This window comes from Dermacentor variabilis, chromosome 7 (genome assembly GCF_050947875.1).
Source record: "Dermacentor variabilis isolate Ectoservices chromosome 7, ASM5094787v1, whole genome shotgun sequence".
NCBI lineage: Eukaryota > Metazoa > Arthropoda > Arachnida > Ixodida > Ixodidae > Dermacentor > Dermacentor variabilis.
The window spans coordinates 165,435,586-165,458,133 of record NC_134574.1 but is presented as its reverse complement, the minus strand read 5'-3'; the positions used below and the strand labels follow the sequence as shown (position 1 = coordinate 165,458,133).

The following is a 22,548-nucleotide window of genomic DNA, read 5'->3' as shown; positions in this document are numbered from 1 at the left end:
TTGAACTTGTATTGAACTTGTATTGAACTTGTATTGAACTTGTATTGAACTCTTTGAACTTGTAGGAGATGGCACACCAAGATGGCTGCACTTCCGGCTTCAAAAATGTGATGTCGAGGCCTCCCCCAATTGGTTTCTTTTCTCCATGGCCAAAACCATGCAATAAACAGTGAGCCACACATGTAAAAACAGCATCACCATCAGCAACAATATGGGAAACACCAATTGTTTATTTAAAGCTCAGCAGAGCAACCTGACCTCAGTGCAATGCATTCAGTACACTGTTTGTAGGCATTCATTCAGATAGTGGCTAAAGCTAGAAAGCTTTCTAAGCAAACATTGATGGATTCAAAGAACAATTGCATAGCAAAATTTACTTGGTATAAAAAGATAAGTTATTAATTTTAGGGAACTCCAGCCATTTTCACTTTTAAGACATTTTGGTGTGCCAGAAACACGCCACATATACAAAAAAATAAAAAAGAATAAAAAATAAATCGCAGCTTTTCTTCTGACAAAAAAAAAGAACACACACACATATATATAGATATATGTATGTATGTATGTATGTATGTATGTATGTATGTATGTATGTATGTATGTATGTATGTATGTATGTATGTATGTATAAAAAGGTGTACAAACACATCAAAACGACTATAATATGCTGTACGAGGCTGTTCTTCTAAAGGATAAAAATAACTCCTTTAGTAAAAGTCAACAAATCTTGATCCTTGACAGCACTGACATTTTCTTTCTAATGAGAAATAAAATGGTGCACAATTTCCCAAGCACATATAAGACAGTAAAGAACCTCAGATCACAAGGAAACACATCTACCACAACATCAACAATGATTCCCTACCCACTTGAAATCACCGGGTCATTCACTTTCTCATTCTGCATCAAGGCCCAACCAATAATAACATGAGTACAACCAGCAAATCAACCCAGTCACTTCAGTGAACTTGCTACACATCTCAAAAGCACTGGTAGACCACCAGATCTCTCTGATTCATCGCCTATGACTGCCACAGACTGCCAGAGATGCTACATACGTCAAGGCTCATTGGATGAAAGCAGTGGCTCAGGCAGTCGTGAGCGGTCCAGGATGACAAAGAGACCCACTCAACTCTATGCTCAAAGGAAAGCTGTAAGAAGCCCTCAAAATGAGGTTTATTGAAATGCTGCATGTCGTGTTGCCATAAGGTGAGCCTGGCTAGCACTCATTGCACAAAGAAAGAAAAAAACATGAGAGAAAGAAGGAGTGGGGCACACTCAGCTGCAGCTGAAGAACATTGCCAAAGCTTGTTTCAAATGCTACACTATTGGAGGAAACGTGGGAACAAAACTGATGTCGTTGGCCCTCTTCATGTCTCCAGCATACCCACTACAACCACACAAATCTCCCAGTCTCTCAGCACACCTGAACCAACAGTTCATGGGGAATTGCCATTCAAGTCCAGCGTTGCAACATCAAGCCGGTGAGGAATTGTTGAGTCCATAAATAAGGCTGCAACAATTGGCACACGTGCGGGACAAGAAAAGAAAAAAAAGTAATCAACTGTGAGAGGCGTCCGTCTTCAGCGACTTGGAGTGAAAACTCATCCCCGCTTGTTCTTGTTGCCTGTTTGGGTTGTCGCTTAGGAAGAGAAACAAGGACTAGGTCTCGTCGGCCTCTGTGTGGCTAGACGATGACTCTCCACACTTCCGCGCTGCCGCCTTCCTCTTATAGTTCATCACGGCGGCCACTGCGCAAAGCAGGCACAGAAATACACAAGACGCATGTCAATTCGTCGGCTCAGTTGAAGCCACCTACACATAGGGACCTTAGTAGAACAAACCTTGGCATTTATTTACTAATATGTAGCATGACCATCACTGTCTACAAATAATGCTTATCAACATAGCTTGTCAGTGTTAACTAACAATGTTTACCATCCTTTACCAACAGATGTGCACCCAACAATGTCTACCAACAGTGCCCGCTGACAGGCATATGAGGCTCATAGTTAAACAAAATTACCAACAGGTGACATTACTGCACATTCTAACTACCATGTCCTTATCATACTGCAATGCATGATCAGTTAGGCGAGGTGGGAAAGCTAATCTTTGAAAAACCATGGACAGAATATATTATGACAGTATGGTAGCCTCATGCCACACAATTGTTAAGCATGTCAAACATCAAGATTTTTTTAAGACATTTGCAGAGTCTCTATAACACTAAAGCTAGTGCAACACTAAAATACACTACGAAAAGTCAGCTTTAAGCAGTTAGATGGCTACTTACTTGGCCAAGCAATATAAAGCTTATCTGCAATATACCATTCAGTATGCTGGAAAGATAACATCAAGCAAGAGCCGAGGTAAAAAGGCCTTAAATTTAACATGCTCATATAACACTTTCAGCATGGTTCCTTGGTTATCTAGATGCTGTGCTATCACACTATACAGGCATGCTCAGTTATTTTCGCACACGCATAGGTTCAGACACCACCATTTACCTGCTAGAGGTGAGCCACCGGGAGTTCATCTCTTACAGCGTGGTGCAGACAACCCTGGACACCAATGCACGAAGAGACAGCTCCCAATGTCAGTTGCACAACATACCTTTCCAGGTGACATTGCTCAACAAAGATTGCACTGAGTACCTGACAATCTAGTGAATTTTAGCCAAAGGCTAAAATTTTAGCAAATGTCGGGAGAATTCACTGTAGGGTTGATGTCACAAGGATACAATCTAGATATTCATTTCTATAAAGTAATTGCAGATGAATGTTAAACATTTCTGGCAACTAAGCATTGCATTTAGTGAAGTTAGTGTAGGCAAAGCCTTCTAGAGGTCAGCATGTGCTAATAAGTCATCAGCAAGCCACCTTCATTGAATGTTGTTTGCCATCTGTAACATTCATTCTAGCAGGTCTCCAACTAGCATAAACCTAAGCAAAGAAGAGAAGCAAAACTAATCACACAAAACGAACACTAACATTCTCCAGTGGCGAGACTCGCAAGATAGTACACACACAGACATATATCTTCTGACTTGAGCAGTTTAAACCATATATGAACGATTCATTTATCAACAACTCAACACAGTAGCCAATGCAGCACTCAGGAAAATGTGCAGCGTAACAATGCCATTCAAAACATTGAAATATAAACCAGGGGCAGACACTGCTAAACAAACTGGCCTTTCAAGTCTCTAACATCTACTTAAAAAGTGCTGTAATGTTGAGAATGCAATAATTAAAAAAAAGAACACCGAGAACAAAACAGGAGCAAAGCAAAAACAAAACAATGGTTTCAGAATATGTGCAGAAGAGCTGAACAACAAGGTCAGCAGAGCGGCCGAGCATGAAGGAGAGAGGGAAACTACACATGCCAAGTGTGCAAAAGCACATGCAATATCACTCATGCAGGCAAGCGGAGCAACAACATAAATTTGCAAGCTCCAGTGCTGTTCGATGTCTCTTAAAAGTGCTGCTCATTTTTTTCCAAGGAGAACCATCCGAGATAACCGGCAGAGAGACAGCCACCCAAGCTCTCCAGTCTGACAAAGTGCTCAAAGCACCAGTTTTATTAAGAGCACAGGCACGATTAAGGCGGTAAGGCGAGTAGAAGGGGCCGCGCTTATCTCGTTCTTCGAGGCCGGGGCTGTAGCAGTGGGCGTGTTTGCTTCAACTGACCAGGTTGACTGGCGCCCTTCGCCCCTGGGACAGCAAGAGAGCGCGCTCAGTGTTTGAATCCACTCTGGCTGCTGAGAGAAAGTGCTGACAAGCCGTTAAACGCACTGTATTCTCGCTTGTGCCACCCACACCGAAAATCAGTAACCTATCATCATCATTAGCCTATTTTTACGTCCACTTCAGGACGAAAGCCATTTCTCTGGGCAACTTTCTACTACCCCTGTCTTGCGGTGGGTGACTCCCATTTTATGCCTGCACAATTTTTTATTGTATCATACCACCTAATAATCCTCTAGACAATATGTTCAACAGGACAGCACATTGCCCTGTCTGCTTCCTGTAACTGTGCCTCTAACTTTTATGCGCCTCGAAGGTGAAGTGCAGGCATGCGTTATATGCAGACTTTTACCGCAGTAATAGCAACTTGCATTCGTGGCTGCACACGCGCCACCAATATGCTGCAACTGAAAACTGCAGCAGGTTGTTCTGTACTGCAGCACCAACAGATGAAGCAAGGATTTAAAAGGCAGTGCTGTAGCAGCAGTAAACGAGCATTCAAGTAGCACATGTCTCTTGGGACCGGTTTGCAACTTTTATTTAGTGGACTGCCTTACAAAGACTGCTGCTTCCTTGCATATATGGCCCAAATATTCTTATTTTCCTGGGACATCAATTTAAGGTGAGAGTTAAACATGCAAAGTATAGTAGACAAAAATATCAGTCCTGAAAGAAATTGTCTGTTCAATTCAAACGCAAAAAATTATGCGGATCCCACGCACTGTGGGAACAGATGTAAGCGAAGCTTTCTGTGCTGTTTGCTTCAACGATAATTAGCGGTAATGTTGACAGCGAACGTGTAATTTCTTCAGTGTTTTGTGCAATACCAGAGTAGTGAGTCGATGGTAAATATATTACCTTGTATGCACCACTGCTACTTGTCTGTGTATTACAAAGGGAGACGCGTTTGCTTGAGGCGTTGTTGTGCGCCATTTTTTATAACCTGCGAGAAGATTGAGCGTTGTCACTGCCTCAAATAGCACATCACATCGCGGCAGAATTGTTGGCAGAATTACGGGGCTGTACATGCCAAAACCACAATCGGATTATGAGGCATGCCATAGTGGCGGCCTCTGGATTAATTTTGATACCCTAGTGTTCTTTAACTTGCACCTAAATCTAAGTGCACAATCGTTTTTCTATTTTACTCCCATCGAAACCTGACTGCTGTGGTGGGGATCGAACCCGCGACGTCGAGCAATGCTATAGCTCATAACTGCCGCAGTGAGCTCAGAAGTGATGATTTGATGCACGACTGCTTCTGTAATGCAGCTTTGGGTCTGTATGCCCTGTGTCAGTTGTTCGCTTGACAAATTTGCATGGTGTTTATTTTTCGTAAATAGCAGAAATGTACCCTGCTGTACGTTCAGTTTGCCTGCAACTGCTGTTGTGTCTATAGTAGCAGTGTTTCCTTATCTTCTCACATTGCCTTTTCTCTGTCCCACTCTTCCGCCTTGTAAGGGGATTGCGAGCAAAGAGTGGCAAGGCTGTTATTCACTCATCTTGCAATTGCGCCGGTTCTACCCGTTATCTGCCTCTTCTCCCTGCCTCCTTTCTACCATTCCATCTACCTCTCATTAGGACTTGCACATTAGGAGAAGGGTAAGAGCTATAGTTTCTGCAATGCTTTCGCGGGGGTCACGGATAATTACAGCTGTCATGAGGCCGATGTGACACGTGACGACGGCCAAGGAGCTCCAAGGGGCATTGTGCACATGCGACACGATGGAAAGATTCAAACGAGTTTCTCACGTCGCCTTTCCTCTCTGCCATGCTCCTTCTACGTATATGCACGCTCTGAACCACCCTCCGATGCGGCGTGCATGTCAGCAGCAACAGCAGTTGAAAAGTTGAAGGAAAAGGCAAAGAAAGCTTTGCTTTAAAAATAAGCTATGTGAGGCTCGAATACTACTGTGCCCACTATATGCCGCTGTACCTGAAGGTCAGTACATAGTGTCGTGTGACAATACTATCAATGTCATGCTCCAGATGATTAGGCACTAAACAAGCATAGATGCCTGCCTCGTAAATGCATCCTCCATATTCATTATTAGCTTCATTATTTTGTGTTAAATGAAGTTCCTGGTCCTCAAAACTCTAGAAAAAATATTTCCAAGCCTCAGAATGTCCTAAATAACTGTAACTATGAACCAGTTTCAGCTTTATTTCCTGATAGGCATGTGTGTCATGATGTCATGACGCTGAAGGTGGTCACATGGGAGAAGAACATTGCGACGTTTTGGCACTTGCTCGAGCTCGCTCAGCAATGAACTATATTGCTACTCGCTGTACAGCCCGATTTCGCAACATAACAGAATGGCTGCTGACTGAGCTAATGCCCACATTCTGACAGTCACTAGAGATGGAGAATGGTCTGCCTAAAGAGGGAATTTCTTGTGTGTCATGGGTATAAAAATAAACCACACCGTCCAACCTGTGAACATTAAAATTTATTAAACTACCTAGTGAGCATGACACAAAAGGGGGTGGAGGAGGGTGGGCAGTGGATAGCATGTATATTTAAAGACATTTTTCCTGAGCACACACCTTTTGTGGGATACAATTGCACTTCATTAATAGTAATTTACTTTTAAAAACAGCACACAAGCACCAGCAACCTTGGAACAGCAGAGACTGACAGGCAACACACTGTTTTTAGATTGCAGTTACTTTTTCAGCAATTTGGCTGTTGTCGATTTTGCCTGGGACAGGAACTTGTCTGAAAAAACTTGCTTGAAGCAGGTACCCCCCTAGCATCTTTTCACAATCAGAAAAGGATATGGCTGGAGAATCTTTTTGTTAACAAAATTCATTTTTTGTAAAACTTGAAAACTGCAGAAAGACCTCAAATTCATACTCTTCTAGAGAAAATTGGAGAGAGTTGGTGGGTATGGCTAAACCTTCTTGATCCAAGCACATGCATTCCCTCCCATTAACATCATTGGTGTGTGTGCGCACGTGCGTGTGTGTGTGTGTGTGTGTGTGTGTTGGGATGGCGGGCGGATTTGGAGGGCCAGACATGGTGCTTAGAACTGAGTACTAATATGGTTGCTGAGCCGTTTCACTGTTTTTGCATTTCACCGTGCGCAATCCCCATGCATTGGCAACGTGCCCTCCGGTCTGTCAACCTAGCCTGCACGCATCCATGTGCACAAGCGCATTTATGACAGAAAGATGCAACACCTTGTCAGAATACACTACTTGTCTTCGTGACAGGCTTGCTGCGAAGAGGTGAAAGAGAAGAAAGAAAGAAAGAAAGAAAGAAAGAAAGAAAGAAAGAAAGAAAAGAAGAGCGAAAAACAAAGTGAATGTGCCAAGGCCAAAAGAAAAGTCCACAGCAAAAAGCATATAACGAGTTTCACACAAATATTACTCAAGGAAAACCTGGGGCTAGAGCATCAGTCTAACACTGCACTGCAATCAGAACAAAGCAAACTCTGCCATATATATACTACACATCATTTCTAAACACCCCCATGGCTTTTTACCTAAACTTGCTGGCCTAACTTGAACTTGGAATGCTACTGTCTTAGCTGTTCTGAAGCTCTGAGAAAAATTGATTGACTAAAGCACAGAAGTACCTCATTCGTCCACAATAAGTGCTACCACCAAATGTAACCCAGACTTAGCGACATGCCATTTAATTTATGCACCAACATTTCCGCAGCAGAATGTATAAATTACACACACTGAGCTCAACAGTTATAGCTTTGAATGCTGCACACTTCCCAACAATAACAATGCTAGAATTTAATGCAATGTTAAACAATCAGGAACAGTAAAAAGAACTATGGCCGTGTTTTCAGCCAAGCTTACAGCCAAGTCAAGTGAGATTTGTGCATACAACTCAATTGCTGTGAACCAAGTCACATCTGACTAATTTTGAAGGATGCAAAAGTGATATCTATTTCCTGTGATGCTCATTAACTGAAAATTACCCATTTAATCATTCTTAACTTAAAGAATGGCATAATTTGAATTGGTTTGCTTGATGCCACCAAATGTACACATTATTCCATAATGTCACTTGGCAGCTTTCTCAATAATTTGGACAAGTCACCGGTTGCCAAAAGTTTAATACTGTAAAACCCTGCAACTTTATGATAAGTTTACCAACATGTTCAGATTGCCAAAATTAAGAGGCTATGAAACACAAGGGTTTTACAGCATTAAATGTGCTATTAAGGAAACAAACCCTCTGAACCCCCTATGTCTCTCTACATTTTGCACTGCAAGCATTCGGGTAACCTTCGGCACAGCCAGTGTGAACAGGATTTTTTCATTTCTGCTCAACACCAGACATGTGATGCACCTACATTGTGAAAACTGTCAGGAAATACAAACTGTTTCAATCGTGGCCTTCCATGATACTGTCAAACTTGCCGACTACATTGCGATGGACAACAACATAGCCAGTTGGCTCAGTGATGACAAAATGATCAGGCGATATATTTGCCTGTACAAAGCGCACCCAAGTTCTCCTGCGAGAGCGCATTTTTGGATAATGGCGCACCTGGGCTCGCGTGTTGTACTGTCGCTGTCTTCGCGCTGTGAAGGAGTTCGCGAAGCCCTCGCTGTTTTGGCTGATAGGTGATGAGCACTGGGTCGATTGCGTGAGCTGAGAAAAATTGCGCAGAATTTTGTGCAGGTTTCGAGCATGTTACAAAAACGAGTAGCAACACACACATATCTGAAACTTTCAAACAACAAATTGAGTATCCAGTTCAATCTGGGTTCTTGAATTGGATAGCAGTCATATAAACCACCATGCTATTTTTAATGCATTTAGGATAACCATTGTTCATAAGAGAAAGGCTGAATCGTGGACTTGTTGGAACTAAAGATTTTAAAATTCTTGGGTCCGTGGATGATTTTTCATTTCTCTTAAATTGGACTTTCTAAACCCACCTCAAAACCGCTCAAGTTTTTACCAATCCAAGGCAGTGTCTGATGCCACTTGAAATGAGTGAGAATTTCTTGCCACCAGAAGTATCTGTTATAGTATCAACATTGGGGTTTTGTTTAGCGGTAACGACTAGCACTGGTCAGCGTTGCCAATTTAACAGTTTTCTTGCTAAATTTAGAATTTTTGAACAGTTTTTCTTGTAATGGTAGCTTTTCTTTTTCTGTCTTTCTTCCTCTCATTTTTTTTGGTACAAAAACAAATTTTTTGACAATTTCAGCTTCACATGTCCCAAACATGCAGCTTATCCATGCCCCTTTAGAAGTAAGATGAAAATATCATCCCCATCCACAAGCAGTCTGCTTCGCATTTCTTCTTCTTGTTTCTCCAATCTTAACTGCGCGGATGGTCTCCGAAGTAACAATAAATGCTGCTTCAGTAACATAATGCTCAAGCACGTTGTTCACAAGATTGACACGATGGAGGTCTACGGGGCCAGTGATGGCATCAATCATCGGAGGACTGACTCAGCCACGGCAGCAACCAAATACACACAGAGGACGCGCGACCCTACGTAACATGAAACAGGACATTTTTTTTTTCCAATTTTAATCACTACTTCGCAGTTCAACCTGTTTTCTGGCCAGTGGTTGTAGTTCACGGAAATATAGTTTTTTTCTTCTTTCTTTCACTCTATTTCTTTTGGGGGTTTCATTTTGCAATGCATTTCACACTTCACAGTCACACAAAGCAGGTTTACTGATATCAATAATTTATGTATTTTATTCTATTATGAACAAAAAGAAACAGACTTTTCTGTCCAGTGTAATTACTTTTCAATTGTTTTACATAGACACAATAAAACATAACTTGGCTCTGACTGTTAGCATTTAGCGAGTTTTAGTGGATTTTCGGTGCTCGTATGACGGGATTATAGAGTTTTTGGCGTCTTGACTAGCATTTTTTTTTTCTAGTTGGCAACCCTGGTGATGGTGCTACAAGTCCCCTGCCAACAAGAAACTCCTTCTGGTTTCTTCTGCAATCTGTTAAGTTCTAGAAGTGACATTACAGTCTTTATTTGAGGAACACCTCGGGCATGTATTTTTCTCATTTCAGAAACAGTAGAGTCAATAAGTAGCGCATTCGTTTGTTGGAGCCCAATTATTCTAAGCATCAGCTAACTTGCAAACCAAATTGCTTGACAGGTCACCAACATCAGCACTAAGATGATCCATAAAGAAAGCAATGAAATGATGGTAATCATCTGCATACACGTGGCACAACATAAGTTAAATGAATTTGTTCAGTTCACAAAATTTTCAGCCAGACAAGCTTTGGAATTTGTCCAAAAACTATTGATCTCCTTCCCTGTTCGATTGTTAAGAGATAGTGCAGCAAGAAGGGACACATGAGGCTCGTTGAGTTTGTTGACGAGATAGTTTGCCATTGCTAATGACATATGCGAAGCCTTACACGAGCCGATCGAAGTAGTGCTGTAGCCATAGGCTGCAAAAGCATGCCAACAACATGAACAAATTAATTTTCCAACTACAGTACACATATCCTTGAAACGATCACTGTTATACAGTTGGTCTTGAATTATGTGACACACAATCTCTTTTTCATTCCTTATTGCCTCATTCATCCGTTGACTGGAACCACCTTCCTGAAAAAGTTGTATCCATACAGGATATGTAACCAACAATTTCGAGCCAGTTTAGCTAGCATTGTATAATTAGAGATGTTTTTTCTTTTTTCTCAATATAACTAACTGCTCATGTGTATATAGTATGTATTTCTTATGACCACTTATTTATTATATTGTAAAGCACTAGCCAAAATTGTATAATCAGAAACCTTTGTAACTTATTTTATTTTACTCACTGAATTTTCGTTCATTTATTTTCGTTTGTATGCTGCAGCCACTCCCCTCTGCGATGCTTTTGACCCCTGAGGGCATAATAAATAAAAATAAATAAAAAAGATGTGAAAGTTTTCTTGGTTTTGTTTATAAAAATGTGCAGTGAATTGCTTTTCCTTGTACAGAAATGCAAATGAGCTCTGAAGTAAACTCGTTAGCACAGTGCGCATCTTGTTGCTTCTTTGTCCTTTTCTGTAACCAATTTATGTCCTGCTCTAGGACAATGAACATAGTTACTTATGTTGTCAGGCTATGTTGTAGTATAGTCCTGTGTAAACAGAAACAATGCTGGCCCACACAAATGCCACAACTATGCGTACATGGGTTTCATGTGATTGCTCTGATGGCAGGTACATGACTGAAGCGCCAGATTGCCCTGAAGTGATGTTTGTGTGAAACGTTGCACGTGGCGATAAGTGAGGAGCACTGACACCACCTTCCAGGCCACTGGGACTCCTTGTCCGTCAGCGGCACATAGACGACGCCCATGAGGGAGGTGCGCCGCACGGTGCCATCCTCCAGCTTGTCCACCTGCTCCAGCGTCTGGCTCGCACCGGCTGGTCCAACAGGGCAGATGAGACGTCCACCAGGCTTGAGCTGTTCCACAAGCTGCAAACAAATGCAAGAACTGTCAAACCTCGTTACAGCAAAGTCAAACCTGACACAAAAACACCCTCGATATATTCATTAGTCCTTATAAGCAAGGAAATACCAGCAAGGAAATATCAGCAAGGAAAAATTTGAAATTGGGTCTATGTGGAGAAACACAAGCTCGGTGCCTCTGATGGGCCAGCAAAGGGTCTCTCCGCTAAGGCAGCAAACTGCACGTGCAGGCAGCGAATGAAATACAAGCACACCAGTGTCCTTGTAGTAGTTTGTGCTTGTTTTTATGTTTACCTGAAATAAGGTTTTACTTAATCCCTTACAGCCAGATTTCTTTTGCCCCCTCAAAAATACTTGAATTGCACATAGAGGTGTTTCTTTGTGCAGTGGATATGTCCAAAGATAATTTAAGTGCATTTGCAGTTTAAGAGTAAAATTTGTGGTAGTCTGACAAGGAGTAACTGCATGCCTCAAGCACACACACAAAAAAAAGAAGTGCCTTTATATCTGTACTTTACCTTACCACGACCTTCAACTCTGATTTTCTTTGTGTGCTTGCTTTCATCAGAAATGCAGACTTGTGAAGCTTTGTTTCTAAAATGAGAGATGGCGACGCAATGATACATTGCTGCCAGACAGCAATGTATCAATGTCCAATGTGGCAGCAGACTTATCATTCCCATCATGTGTAACACAGCACTTGCAAACACATCACTGACACCCAACATAGCCAAAAGGTTCATGAAGCTGTTCATCGCACCCCTACCCTGCTGACTCTTGTGTCCGACTGGTTTGCAGATTTTCTTTTCATCACAACACCACTGTCATTTTGCTCTAAAACAGTACTATGTTGAGACCTTCTCAAAGAGACCTTTTTCAAGTTTAGCAAAAAGAGGCCGTCAAAGATGCAATAGATACAGTGTACCCCATTTTCTATAAGCACTACGTTAAGCTCTTGGCAATAGTACTTAGTACTAGAACTCATCGTTGTTCACCGACTTGCGATTGCATCTGCTTTTGTGCACCTGTTAGTCTTGTGGAAAAGATGCACTGTAGAATGCAGCTATGACACAAAGCACTGACCTTTTTTGGCATGTCCGGAGCTGCCGCTCCCACGTGGATTGCATCATATGGAGCGTGCTCGGGATATCCTTCGCGACCGTCTCCCACTATAACAAGAAAGGGTTGTTGGAAGTGTAAGGAAGCTGCCAAATTGCTGTTGAACTTCATTACTGTGTTACTTCTGTCTGCTTTAATTATCCTTTTTCCAAAAAATCAAAACAGATCAAAAAGGAGAAAAGACCTATACATAAAATAAAAATGATTTCACTTTATTCTTAAGCAGTTTAATAGATGTTGCATCTTTAACAATAGTGCCTAAGGAATTCAAAAAACGTCATGGAAGACAAGGTTATGAAAGTAAGCTAGTGGTGATGAAGTTTAAAAAAGTAGTATACCAACACTGTACAGAATAATTTGGGAAGCAAAACTTTTAGTTGACAAAAAAGTGCACTAGCCTGGACGAGAAAGTGAGAATTTGAATTGCTTGTTTTTGCAATTTGTGTAAGGGCCAAGTGTGAGTAGCATACGAACTTCCCCAGGATGTCATACAATAGTTAGTATGGCTGTGTACAAAAGCATAATACAACATGATAGGGGTGTGGGCTGCAAAAAATTGCCTGGCTTTGAGCAAGGCTCTTATAACAAAGAAAGCCTTTCCGCAAACTGACGTAATATGGTTGCGAAATTTTAAGCAAGAGTCAACGATGACACCTGAAGCGTCTCTGCTTCATTGTAGGCTTCCCGAAACACCCTGACCAGGAATAAGCAGAAGCAGGAAGCCGCAATGCTCTGGACGAAACACTACTTTAATAACTCAGTTTAGAAGAAAATGAAAACTCAGCAACAAACTAGTTTACACATACAGCACACTTGTCAGTGATATCGATAACTGTCCACAGATTAGCCGTGTGGGGCACATGATGCATACATGCAGCACAACGCACATTGGTCGCTCCGTCCACAAGCAGTCTGCCCTGGATTGATTTCTGTCGCCGCCGTTCGTATCGACGGCCATGCTTGCTTTGAGATGGCACAAATGTCATGTGACCAATGTGACGCCGCAACCACAGCACTGTATATCATGCCGGCTGCCGGTCGACCATTTTGGATCGCAGTGCTGTATCTTTTTCCACCCTGACACACCTAAACATAATTATTGTTCCTGTATTTCTATTGCTTTTCCATTTAGGTGTAGTGTCTCAGGATTTCCAAATTTTTTATTTGGGGAATGGAATATTGTACAGCTAGTTTTAGATGCATTTATATAATATAACATATTTTTCATGCAACACTGTCGAAACAAAATCAGGTCTTCTTGCAAGTGTGACATGTGTTGTGATGCAAGAGGGCTGAGAAAGAAGTGTATTGTCGTCATCATAAAGAATACACGACTAATTCAATAGGCAAGCTGGCAGATCATTAACATACAATAAAAATAATAAGCGACCCAGGACTGAACCTTGTGGCACCCTTTGTTAACAGTTGAAGGATGGCAGGCGAAGTTATTAAAGGATACTACTGGATACTTGCTAAAGAGGAAGTTCTTTAGCAGCATGAGACTTGGACGTGTTTTACCATATTACTGAAGCTTGCAACATAGAATCGTATGGTTAATACAATCAAACACTCTTAAAAGTCAACAAGAGTGAGCCAGCAATAGTATTACCACTGTCAATGCAGGATGTAAATTATCAGTGAAACAAGCAATTGCTGAATCCATGGAAAGTCCAGCCCTAGATCCAAACTGACTAGGTGTTGGTATGTTAAATTTTTTTTTAGGTACCGAGAAAGTCCGACTTCTAATAGTTTTTAAAATTAAATTATCCAGTAATGTAAGCACAGAAATCGGTCGGCAATTATTCATGTTATCTGGATTGCCTTTCTTAAGTACAGCAATCACCTTCGTGGTTTTAAATTGTTTAGGAAATATGGCTGTTCTAAAACAATTGAAAATGTAACTTAGGACTAGAGAAATAAAATCGCTAACGATTTTAATCTGCTTGCTGAGGATATTGTCAAGACATGGACCAGCTGACTTTAAGCTTGAAATAACAGACTGAATTTCCTATGAGCAGGTAGGGAAAAGAAAAAAAATATTGCGAACTAGGAGAAGAAGAACAAACTACAATGTTAGAGCATTCAGTATTAGATGCAATATGACCACTTAAGGCATTATCAATGTCCACTGAAGAACATTGCAATATTTTATTGCTGAATATACACTTTGCAGTGTTACAAGGCTCAAAGGTATTGAGAAATTCGTGAAGTAGTTGACACTTCTTTTTTGTGCTGTTACCACATAATTTCAGTTGAAATTCATAATAATCACACTCTGCATTCTTTAGAAACGTAAATAGAATGTTTGAGTTACACCAATAGTTACTCAATGTTTTATCTGCTGTATGGACGCGAACCTTCTCTGCTTCTCAATACTTTACTTCCCGCTGCTCTAAGCTCATCCACTACGTATGTTCACAATGCCATAGCACATGCTAACACAGCTTGCCAGATCGCTCGTGAATGGCTCACATTGTCCAAGGCTTACAAAATAACCCTGTATGTCAGTCGCAACAGAGACGTTTGTTACTCCCCAGGTGCCCTCATGCTACTGTGGTCTCCGTCCCACCGCATCGTCTCTCCGAAAAGCTATTGCCCCACTACGACGGTCCTTACAGAGTGTTACGTCAAGTCACCCATGTTACATACGAAATCGAACCTGTCGTCGAGTCACCGCCGTCTACGCCACCACCCTCTGCTATCGTGCACGTAGTGAGCCTTAAGCCGTATGATGTAACGGACCCTTCTGGTCCGTCATAACAAGCACTGGGTCAGTGCTCTCGCACCGGGGGTGTAGTGCCATGACAAAGTGAATAGGCTGTTACTGTCAGTCTGACGAAGACGATGGCGACGAACTGGCCAGACGCATGCGCGATAGTCCTGCATCGGTCACCGCTGCTTGTTGCTGTTGTAACCTTGTATATAGTAACAATTTGCAAGTATACGTTATCCCCATAACAATATTTTAAAATGAGCTATGAGAGCCCTGCTTAGAGGCTGGCTTTTTTTTTTTTTGCATAGTGATCGCACTAGAATATTAATGAGCCAGGGACTGCATGGGGCAACATAACATCTAATGGAATTGTGAATCGCATTTGAGTGGCTGACTGCATTTGCTATGATTATGCATAAGTGATCTAATGCTTCATCAGGGTCAGTAATAGTGTGGATGCTAGACCAGTCATTACTGGCAATTTTTGCAACATACTTATTCCAATCAAAGCAAGACCTGTGGTGCACAACAGCATTAAGAAATGGTTTATCCAAGTAGAAAAATACTGGAAAGTGGTCAGTCAAATTGGTCTCTAATACACCAGCGTGGACATTATCACTGGAATTAGAAAGAATGTGGTCGATCAACAACTGTGATCCCCAAGTCGGGCATCGTGTAGGTGCAGACAACAAGGACTGGAACCCAAAAACTATAGGTACTGCTCCAGTACTCTGTTAGACGTTTCAAGCAGATTATAATTAGCATTACCTATGATGAAAACATTTTTACATTCACAAGAAAGTTTACCGAGTGCCTGAGAAAGTGTGTTTGGAAAGTCATAGGCACTGCATGAAGGTGTTTGCTAGATAGCACCACACACAGCCCTTCGATTGTTTTCACAAATATTGACAGAGTTGAACTCAATGCAAACAGATTCACACTTAATGTCGAGAGATAAGTTATTACATGGTTTATAGGATAAATTATTTTTAATAAAGATACAGCCTCTGTGTGAATCATCATTATGGTGGCAGTACTTGCTAGAATAGCCAGGAAAGCCGTAAAGGTTTTGATCACTGCTTGATAAGCAGGTCTTATGGCAGCAAATAACTTGGAAAAGTGATATCCAAGATTTCTATTAAATGTAAGAATGCAATCTTGGTCTTTTTGCAGACGTTGCACAATAATATGTAGGCAGGATAAATCTCTTATATTGGGCACAATTGTTAAAAAGTTACATGTTAAGAAGTAAGACGTGTTAAAAGAGCTAAAAAAAAAAAAAAGGATAAGTCTAGTGATCATTTCTGTCTACTGAATATTCTCACATCATTATCGCAGGCAATCTGATACACAGCAGCATACAAAGCCTTCCATGCTTTGATTGTGCGATTATCTGTAGAGAGAAAAGCTAACTTGAGCAGCTTTTTGAGAATAAGGACCTATTGTCAAGCGACACAAATTCATTAACACAGATTGGCACTTCTTTGTACAGTTCTGTACAGTTATAGCATGAAATCATAACATGCAGTACACAAGATCAGGGAAGAAGGAGCATGAAGTAGGTACATGGCCTTCCAAATGGCTATAACCAAGGCCACTGAAGGCCAGAGCCTTAACTTGCTCCATGTATATTATTGTTCCTAGTAACCAGAAATGTCTATTTTCTTTCTAAAACTGCGGGCAGACATCATTTAAAACACTGCAGCGCAGTGCAAACCAGAAGTACAATAGGCTACAAAAGTTTACAACACAGAAGTTCTACGACAGGAGTGAATTTCTGCTCTGCTAAAAGGCACGGCATTTCTAATGTAAGGTATCACTGCGTCGGTCAAGAGAACTACTACACAAAAACTTTGAATTAGAGGCAACGCAACCAGGCAAACCAGGAATTCAGATTTTTTGCAAATCCCAAGTCCCATAAACTTTTGTGGTCGGCTGTTTTTCACTGAACAAATGTTATATAAAAGACCTCCTGTACACACTTCAGTCACATCTTTTGGAACAGTGTTTATGTTTATATGTCGTGTTCAGCCGAGCTAAAACAGAACACAAAGAACAATCCGTGCAGTCACAATCGAGAATTGTGAACATACCAAGCAGCTTGACCCGTTTGGATTTAAGCAGTTCTGGTTGGTCGCGTTCAATGTTGGCAATGGACTCGTTGACCAGTTCCGGAATGTGGTCAATGCCCACGGCCAAGCCAGTCTCGCCAACCTGCCGACATTAAAGTTGTAATTCACGTACAAAAAAGTCTAGACAAGTTAGTCCAAGCAGTTAAAGTATTTTTTATACTAGAAAAGTAATAAATTCAAGGCAGATTGGCTAAACACTTTGCATCAAGAGCAGAAGCAAACTGATCACCTGATGCAAAGGACTTCGACTGCATCGTCATTTGAGATGGCCCTTGGAAGGAAGTACAAAAATAAAAACACTGCACAGCTAAGAAACCAAGCGTAAAATGAAAACAAGAACAAGAGAGGCAACTTGGGCTAGTGCTCAGTTTCTTAGCTATGAGCTTGTACCAACTCGCACAACACTGTTTCACTATGGCACTGTATCTTTCAACATTGTCAGTGTGCTTTCTTTCAAGTCGCATCTCAGTGCACTCCACTCACTTTCAGCATTCATTTCACTGGGATTGTGGCACCGCCCAACGGCCTTCGCACAAGTATTGACTTATTGCACCCCTTCTCCCTTCTCTCTCCACCTATAGTGGCAGAGCTGACAGTAATGGTACAATCAACAGGTCATTTCTGAGCACTCTAGATCACTCTGGCAGTATGCTTTAAAATTGACTGATTAAAATTAAGTGCTTGCAACACATTCCTTGCTTGAGTCATTCAGAGCGTCGTGCTCCAGTTTGAAGCTCTTTGAGGCATTCGCACATTTGGGCTGGGAGCGCAATCGAGATAAGACATAATTTCAGTCACATGGCTTCTTCAATCCTCTGAAAGCTCAAGCAGCCTTAAAGGTTGCTGCAAAGTTGGAGCACAGTAGAAACCAGTCGAAGGTACTACCATAAGAAGTCTCTCCACCCGCTAGAAAGCCCACTGGTCCATTTACACTGACTGGACCAATTTTGATGGGAGTCAATCCTCACTCTTTGGTCATGCTAGGCATAGCCACAAGAGCAAGCTGTTTGTTGCTTCAAGCTTGGATTGCCTTTAAGGGATTCAATTGAGAACTGAGTTGGCTATAGATTACATATACAGGGTGCTTCAGCTAACTTTAGCCAGAGTTTAAAAATATGTCGATGCACTCTAAGACAATGTGACCAAATGCATGTTGCTCACTTTCGTATGTAGTGTCATTCTATTTATTGTATTTTGCTTAATTATACAATTAATCAAGCGTAACCAACTTCTGAAGCAATGAAGCTAAGAAAAAAATTCCAATTAGAAAGTTGCAGAGCGGTTTGCAAAACGTCCGAATAAACAGTTTCTGTCTTTCTATCTATTAAGTATCAGTGTTTTTCAGCTTACTGCAGTTGCCTGCAAAATACAAGAAAATACCATGTGAAATGTCTGCTTGCGCACCATGATTGCAGCGCTGCCAAACGCTCCGTGTACAAACGAACATAGCATCTAGCCGTGTGTGCTGCCGCTTAAAAGGCAACGGGGCAGTGATGAAGGTGTTGGCTGTGCGATTTACGCCAGCGATGTGGTTTCCTCGCGGTGGTTTATGATAGTGACAAGCAGACGCAGCGGCAGCACACCCGGCTAAATGCTACGTTCGTTTGTGTGTGGAACGCTTGGGAGCAGTGCAATCACGATGCACAAGTGGACACGTCACGTGGTGTTTTTTTGTATTTTGCAGGCATCTGCAGTAAGCTGAAAAACACTAATACTTAATAGATAGAAAGACAGATACTGTTTATTCGGACGTTTTGCAAACCGCTCAGCAACTTACTAATTGGAATTTTTTTCCTAGCTTTGTTGCTTCAGAAGTTAGTTAATCAATCTTGAGTAATTATCTAATCAAGCAAAATACAAAAAATAGCGTGACACACTACATACAAAAGCGAGCAACATGCATTCGGTCACGTCGTCTTGGAGTGCATTGGCACATTTTTAAACTCTGGCTAAAGTTAGCTTAAACACCCTGTAAATAACATTTCTAAAACTGTAAGCAGGGAGGTGACACTTCTGAAATCTGATAACCAACTGCTCTATGAATTCTGGCAATGTCTGTGAACTGAAAGGAAGCTGTTTACCAATGAAATGCCATTACACTGCATTCTAAAGGAAGTTAAGAGTCAACCTGGTAACTTTTGGAAACTTTTCCTGCATATAAAGGACTAAAATTTGCTAAAATACCTTGAATCTCACCAACACCAGATTGGTACCACGTTTTGAACGGGAGGATTAAGAAAAGGAAAGCATGAGCTGCACTGTTTCTTCCACAATAATCAAACCTTTATTTATACAGAAAATCAACCATCAGCTGCCCCCTGTGTGATCACGACGATAGGCCTGTGAATACCTCATATACCTACTGTGGACTTGCCAAGCTACATCAAATATTAGATGCCATGTTGTCCAAGCCAAGGTCAGCATAAATTATGAAAACAGCTTTCAGACATAACTTAATGGCACTTACTGTCCCACACTTCTCTCTTACATCTGGGAGGCTGCTTTGGATTTCCTGCAGAACTGATAACCATGCCAATATCTTCATCCCATTTAGTCAAGACCTTCAGCAATTACCTTAAAGACAAGTAAATTCTTTAAATAGTAATCTACTAGTTCAAGCTGTTTTAACCTTTTTTTCAAGATCATGATTAGCGAGGCAAAAAACCAATGCCAACTTGCCATGAGCCCCATGCAAGCCGTGAGGTAGCCACTCCCTGAGCCAACATCCAAGGCCCTTGCTCCTTCCTTCAGGTGATCCTTGAGAGACTCTAGGGCCTGGGCATGCTAGAGGCACAGCATTTAGGCACTCAGGGCAGACAATCAAGAAACAATTATATCTGTTCACAACTGCAGGGCAAACCTCAAACTCAAGGTAAATCTTCAAACCTCAGTCGTTAACCTCAGAGCAAACTTTCACGAAGTAGCTAGTTGGTTATCTTTATTTGTACGAGCTTAGCCCAACTCATGCACAAAACTTCTATTTCTTTACACTTTCCTCAAGTTGCACGTACCAATCATCTTTATGTAAACATTGGCAAATATTGTGACTTGAAAACGAAGTCGAAACCAGCAGGTTTCGTGAGAATTAGATTGGCCCAACTTTGTTTTTGTCTTCCACAATTTTACAGAAGCAGCTAGTGGACAATGCACACTAACATTTACTAAGACATCATCATCATCATCATATTTTATGTCCACTGCAGGACAAAGGCCTCTCCCCGCGATCTCCAATTACATCTGTCCCGCACCAACAGACTCCAACCAGCACCCGCAAATTTTTTAATTTCGTCACACCACCTAGTCTTCTGTCATCCTCTACTGGGCTTCCCTTCTCTAAGTACCCATTCTGTCACCCTAATGGTCAAATGGTTATCTACTCTACGCATTACATGACCTGCCCAGCGCCATTTTTTTTTCTCTTCATGTCAATTAGAATGTCGTGTATAACCGTTTGCGCTCTGATCCAAACCGCTCACTTTCTGTCTCTTAATGTTATGCCTGAATTCTTCATTTCATAGCTCTTTGCGCGGTCCTTAACTTGTTCTCAAGTTTCTTTGTCAGTCTCCAAGTCTCTGCCCCCATGTTAGCACCGGTAAAATGCACTAATTGTATACCTTCCTTTTCAATGATAATGGTAAGCTTCCAGTCAGCAGCTCACGATGTCAGCCGTATGCGATCCAATTCATTTTTATTCTTCTGTGAATTTCCTTCTCATGGTCAGGGTTCCCTGCGATTTCAACCTAGGTAAACATACTCCTTCACAGACTCTAGAGGCTGACTGGCGGTGCTGAATTCCTGTTCCCTTGCCCGGTTATTCAACATTATCTTTGTCTTCTGCATATTAATCTTCAGCCTGTTAAGGTCCTCAATCATTTGTTGTAACTTGTCTGCAGTGTTGCTGAATAGAACAATGTCATCGGCAAACCGAAGATTGCTGAGGCATTCGCCTCAGCAAGATGTACGGCTTGCAACATGAAACAGCAGTTCCTCAACTATAAGAGCAGCGAAAGTATTTTTATGTGAAAACAAAAATATCAAGCACAACTGTACAAGTGTGATGCAGGGTAAAAGATGCAAAACAAAATTAGCCATATGAAATCAAATGAGACAGATCTACTCTCACACGTACAAATTTTGTTACAACATACCCAGGAAAACTGCAGAGCTTTATTTAGGCAGTGAGCCCACTAATGACAAGCATATTACATCCATGGTAAATTCACATTGTGCGACAACTGCCAATAATATACAAGGCAAATTATCTCCTGGAGTAACCAGAAATTGCAAACATAAACATAACCCCATAGAGAGACTAATGAACTTGGCGATGCACTCGTCAAAAGCAGAAGCAGTAAGAGCACTAAATTCTACAACATAACTACGAAACAGCGCATGGCAAAGCAACCGGCTTTCCGCGCTGCCTTTTTTGAAGCGATGAAAAAAAAAAGTTCGGCACGCCCTTGCTGGCCGCATCGTCATCTCTAGTCGCCAAATGGAATCCAATTCTTCAAGCCCGCCTTCAACAGTGAATCACGCATTAAAAACTGCGTGCTGCTTATCAACAAAAACATACCATGTGTGGTGCGCTGATTGTGACGGCGTATCCGATTCCCTGCGGTGAATCCATGTAGGGGTTGTGGGGGCAGTAATTTCCTCTGTCAACGCTACTCATCACGTCTTCAACCTTCTGGCTCCTGATGATTCCATTGCCTGCAGAGAACGGCCACGCCAGTTACGAATTTCCCCAGACGCACGGTGTCACGCCGGTTCCCACCGGGAAACATTTGGCAACGCTGCGAGCGAACGTTTCGCTATACTTACGCTTCAAGTTGCGCACCAAATCGAGGTTGTTTTTGCCGTGCGACCTCCAAGCCATGGCAAACGTAGTAAAGCAACACGTTAGGAATACTCCAAAGACAGCTCTGAACAGCATCTACTGTAGGCGGTTTCCACCTAGGGGTTAAGAAAAAAAAAAGAAAACGAGACGGGCAAACTTACGAAAACATTTGGCCTGACGGCCGAAGGGATTTTGCGGAGTGGGCTTCTCTGCACACAAGAGCCGTGGAACAGGAATGTAGCAACGATTGCACACATTCGAAAGTAGGAACAAAATGTAGACGTGGAGGAGAAAAAACTTGCCTTACTGCGCGGCTTATTCCGACGATGAAGCGCAAAGCGCGCCTCGCGTACCTTCAAAATGCGGCTGCTTACGCCATCGAACGCGCACTCACCATGCACCACTGATAGTGCGCGTTTTCGCTAGGGCACCCCGTCCTTTAGGTCGCCCTTCGGCGAGGCAGACTCAGCAAAAAAATATTATAGCGTTACCCTGAATATTAAAAGAAAACTGCACAATAACTGTTGAGTTACATGAAGGTTATTCCACGCGAACGCCGACAAAAAGTTTG

General features: G+C 41.8%; 2 protein-coding genes across 16 annotated transcripts in view; one reads left to right on the top strand and one right to left on the bottom strand.

Annotated features, from left to right (window-relative positions):
- Window positions 1–10,310, top strand: part of LOC142588440 (uncharacterized) — a 32,215-nt gene extending 21,905 nt beyond the window's left edge. The window contains exon 11 of the mRNA XM_075700181.1: window positions 9,627–10,310. The gene's annotated coding sequence lies outside the window, so the exon portion shown is untranslated. The remainder of the gene's footprint in view (window positions 1–9,626) is intronic.
- Pcmt (Protein-L-isoaspartate (D-aspartate) O-methyltransferase) lies at window positions 213–22,434 on the bottom strand. 15 transcript variants are annotated; one of them, XM_075700191.1, is made up of 10 exons: window positions 22,280–22,434; window positions 21,962–22,093; window positions 21,714–21,850; window positions 19,820–19,924; window positions 17,102–17,222; window positions 12,260–12,345; window positions 11,005–11,182; window positions 8,263–8,367; window positions 2,511–2,564; window positions 213–1,751 (listed from the first exon to the last, which is right to left on the bottom strand). In XM_075700191.1, the coding sequence occupies exons 2-9, from the start codon at window positions 22,071–22,073 to the stop codon at window positions 2,536–2,538; spliced, it is 873 nt and encodes a 290-aa protein (XP_075556306.1). In that variant the 5' UTR covers window positions 22,074–22,093; window positions 22,280–22,434; the 3' UTR covers window positions 213–1,751; window positions 2,511–2,535. The 15 variants fall into 15 exon arrangements, with proteins under 15 accessions (XP_075556306.1, XP_075556307.1, XP_075556302.1 ...); XM_075700192.1 differs by having other exon boundaries at window positions 11,010–11,182; XM_075700184.1 differs by lacking the exons at window positions 213–1,751; window positions 2,511–2,564 and adding exons at window positions 3,551–3,716; window positions 4,608–4,692.
- Between the last annotated feature and the right edge of the window lie 114 nt (window positions 22,435–22,548).